The following is a 4320-nucleotide window of genomic DNA, read 5'->3' on the forward strand; positions in this document are numbered from 1 at the left end:
ATTATTACCGTTATTATTTTTTTTTTTCGGGCGGGGATTGGGAGGAGGTGGATGCACCGGATGAAGCCACCAGCGCCGTCATGTTTCTGCGTGATTTCCATGATTTTTCTTATTATCATCTCTTTTTTTTCCATCATTTTTTCCATCATTATCATTATTTTTTCTGGAATTATTATTTTTTTTCGGAATTATTACCGTTATTTATTTTTTTTCGGACGGGGATTGGGAGGAGGTGGACGCACCGGATGAAGACGCCAGCGCCGCAACTTTTGTGCACGATTTCCATCTTTTTTTTTTATTATCATACTTATTTTTTTTTCCCACCGGACTTATATTTTTTTCACCGTACTTTTTTTTTCTTTTTTTTCTTTTTCCGGATTTACAGCCCCCCCCCGGCCCGCGCTCAGTAGCAGGTGCTGTCGGAATCGGTGAGGATCACCGAGACGTTGACGTTGGTGGGTTTACCCGTGCTCTTGTCCAGGCTCTTCTGCACGAAGTTCAGCGGGATCCCCTCGTGCCCCACCACGCAGGCGAAGCTGTCCCCCCGCTGCCACTCGGACGCCGGCACGCTCAGCTTGCTGTAGACGCTGAAGAGCCCGCCGTCGCCTTCCTGGGGGCCGAAGGTCGAGAAGCTGCCGGAAGGCACCGGACGGTCCTGCTGGGTCCAGGTGACCAAGATGTCGCGGGGACGGAAGCCCGAGGCAAGGCAGGTCAAGGTCGCGGTCTCCTGGCGGGCCAGCTCCTCCGCCGGCGGGTGGAAGACGTAGACGGAGGGCGCCTGCACCGAGACGGCTGCGGGGCGCAAGAGAAGGTCAGGGTGGGCCGGGGGAGGCCTCCCAGTAAGACCCTTCCAGTTGGCTAGGTCCTTCCAGCTTGATAGACCCTTCCAGTAGGCTAGGTTCTTCCAATAAGACCCTTCCAGTAGGCTAGGTCCTTCCAGATTGATAGACTTCTCCAGTAGGCTAGGTCCTCACATTAAGACCCTTCCAGTAGGATAGGTCCTTCCAGTTGCCTAGGTCCTCCCAGTAAGACCCTTCCAGTTGGATAGGTCCTTCCAGTTGGCTAGGTCCTCCCAGTAAGACCCTTCCAGTTGGCTAGGTCCTTCCAGATTGATAGACCTCTCCAGTAGGCTAGGTCCTCCCAGTAAGACCCTTCCAGTAGGATAGGTCCTTCCAGTTGGCTAGACCCTTCCAGTAGGCTACGTCCTTCCAGTTGCCTAGGTCCTCCCAGTAAGACCCTTCCAGTAGGATAGGTCCTTCCAGCTTCATAGACCCTTCCAGTAGGCTAGGTTCTTCCAGTAAGACCCTTCCAGTAGGCTAGGTCCTTCCAGACTGATAGACCTCTCCAGTAGGCTAGGTCCTTCCAGTTGGCTAGGTCCTCCCAGTAAGACTTTTCCAGTTGGCTAGGTCCTTCCAGTTGGATAGACCTTCCCAGTAGGCTAGACCTTCCCAGTTGGCTAGGTCCTCCCAGTAAGACCCTTCCAGTTGGCTAGGTCCTTCCAGATTGATAGACCCTTCCAGTTGCCTAGGTCCTCCCAGTAAGACTTTTCCAGTTGGCTAGACCCTTCCAGTTGGCTAGGTCCTCCCAGTAAGACCTTCCCAGTTGGCTAGGTCCTTCCAGATCGATAGACCTTCCCAGTAGGCTAGGTCCTCCCAGTACACCCTCCCAGTGGACCCTTCTGCTGGACAACACCTTCTGGTGGGCACGTTCCTTCCAGGAGACCACACCCTTCCATCGGACCGGCCACGGCGACTCTCCCAGAAGCCCTTGCTCTCCATCTAGAACCTCTTCCAGTAGGCCAACCCCTTTCCACTCAGCTCCTCCAGCCAACTGCTTCCACTTGCCCCAAACTTCTCTTGGCCCAAACTTCTCCACCTTTGTCCCAAACGTCTCCGTCCTCACCCCAAACTTCTCCACCTTTCGCCCCAAACACCTCTGCCCTCGCCCCAAACTTCTCCTTCCCCACCGGGGCTTGCGAGCGGGGGCGGGAGAGGAACGGCGGCTTCCTACCTAGGTCTTTCTTCACCGACTTCTCGATGGGTTCTTGGAGCTCCGAGCCGGACACGGTGCAGGAGAAGGTCTCACCGCTGTTCCACTCCTCGGCGCAGACCTTCAGGACGCTGGTGAGGCGGTAGAGGCCGTTCTCCTGCTTCTCAGGCTCCCCGGAGGACACGTCCAAGGCGGTCCCGGCGCTCCGGGACCAGGAGAACTTCAGGTCTTCGGGGGCGTTGGCCGCCACGCAGGTGATGCTGGCGTTCTGGCTGAGGTAGAGGTCCTCCAAGGACGGGGGGAGGATGGAGACCTCCAGCTTGGTTTTGTCATCTGGGTGGGGTGGGGAGCAGGGAGCGGCGTTGAGCAGGGCGGGGGGGGGCAGGGGACACCGAATTCTGCATCCGAACGCTCTCCCCGACTTCTCGATCCCACCAAAAATACAGAGTTTTGGGGCATTTCCCCATATTTCCCCATTTCCCCTTTTGGGGCAGATTTTGGGACCTCATTCCCACCAAAAAACAGATCTCCGGGGGCGCGAATCCCCCCTGGGACCTCTTGGCCGAGCACCTGACCCTTAAAAACCCACCCCAGAAGACGGGAATTGGGGCGTTTTCCCAGAAAATTGCGACCGCAACGCGCTTTTTCCTTAATTTTTGTGGCTTCGTCCACCTATTTTCTTAATTTCTGCTTTTTTAGGTCCGAAAGCCACCGTCGCCACTTCGCTTCCTGGCATCGCGGTGTCACTCACCTGGCCGCGTGTCGTCTCGTGGTGTCCATCCACCTCCAAAGACCCCACCCAACCATCCATCTTGACCATCCATCTCCAAAGACTCCATCCAACCATCCATCCCGACCTTCTACCCATCCATCCACCTCCAAAGACTCCATCCAACCTCCCGCCCACACCACGGCCCTCACCTGTGCAGTAGGTGCTGATGGACTTGACGATGGGCTCCTTGAGCGACGCGTGGGACACCCTGCAGGAGAACTCGGCCCCCTGGTCCCAGCTCTGCCGGCTGACGTTGACCTGGCTCCACTGCGTGGCCTTCTTGTTGGAGCACCCGCTGCAGCTGTAGTTGTCCTCCTCCAGGTTCTGGACCACCCCGTTCACCAGCCACTCCACCTGGGCGTTGCTGCCCTCCAGCCCCTCGATGAGGCACACCAGCAGGACCTTCTTCTCGGGGTCTTCTTGGGTCGGGTAGCTGAGGAGCTTCACCTCCGGTGGGTCAACACGACACACGTCTGCAGAAGAAAAGGATCAGAACCCAACTAGGAGTTGACCAAGTCATCGTGCAAGGCCAGGAGCAAGGTTGAAAGCACTTCCAACCCATCTAGGAGTTGACCAAGTCTTCACTGAAGGCCAAGTCCAACATCAACCCAACTAGGACTTGGCCAAGTCATCATGGAAGGCCAAGAGCAAGGCCAGGAGCAGCACCAACCCAACTAGGAGATAACCAGGTCATCATGGAAGACCAAGATCAAGGCTGACACCACCCCCAACCCATCTAGGTGCCGACCAAACCATCCCACAACACCAGGACCGACGTCTTCCTCACCGTCTCCATTGATGACTTCGGTGTGAGAGGTGGAGGTGGCCGCGTGGTTGACCTTGCACTCGAAGGAGTTGCCCTGGAGGCTGCTGGCCGGCACCGTGAGCTGGCTGCTGGCGCTGTAGAAGCTGTCGCTGCCCTGGACGGCCGGGAAGGTCACCTGGTCACCCGCGACGTTGGACACCCAGCTGATGGTGACGGGCTCGGGGAAGAAGTCGCTCACGAAGCAGCCGATGGTGACGTTGCCCTCGCAGTCGCCGGGGCAGGGGACCAGCGAGTAGGCGGTGGGGGCGGTGGCGGAGACTGCGGGAGCAGGAGGAGAACCCCCAAATTTCGGTGGCGGCCGGAGGACCGTCCGCCACCCCCAGCAGGTGGAGGACCTCCGCCGAAAGGCGATGTGAAAGCGACCCCGAGACGCCGGGCCCCGGGGGACCTCGTGGCCAGACAGGGGGGGAAGTTCACAAGGGCAAAGAGTTTCCTCCCGACGCCGTTTCTCACCCCAAAAAAACCCACCCCCACGTCACGGCGTCGCACCGAGGTCTCCCACCCACCCGCCCGCCCCCGACCCCGAAATATTTCGGCGCGCGGCGTCGGCTGCGCCGCTCCCCTGCCCTCGTCCCATTTTGGGTTCTTCTACTCGTTTTGGGACCTTCTGATGGTAAGGAGATGCTGGGGTGGGGGGTGGTCTGGAGAGGACACGGGGCTGCTTTTGCTGAGCGGGGCTGGAGGAAAAAGGTGGCTTGATTGGCTGAAAATTGGGGTTTTTCTATCAAAAATT

General features: G+C 57.8%; 1 gene segment (V, D, J or C); it reads right to left on the minus strand.

The window, feature by feature from the left end:
- Positions 1–267: 267 nt before the first annotated feature.
- Positions 268–4059, minus strand: LOC136789504 (immunoglobulin heavy constant alpha-like; the record flags this gene model as incomplete). The annotated part of the segment is given in 4 exon segments: positions 268–792; positions 2011–2322; positions 2911–3234; positions 3549–4059. Coding segments are annotated over 4 exon segments (1536 nt in total), but the record flags the coding sequence as incomplete, so codon positions are not given.
- Positions 4060–4320: the final 261 nt, after the last annotated feature.

Source organism: Anser cygnoides, unplaced genomic scaffold, assembly GCF_040182565.1.
Source record: "Anser cygnoides isolate HZ-2024a breed goose unplaced genomic scaffold, Taihu_goose_T2T_genome scaffold_52_1, whole genome shotgun sequence".
NCBI lineage: Eukaryota > Metazoa > Chordata > Aves > Anseriformes > Anatidae > Anser > Anser cygnoides.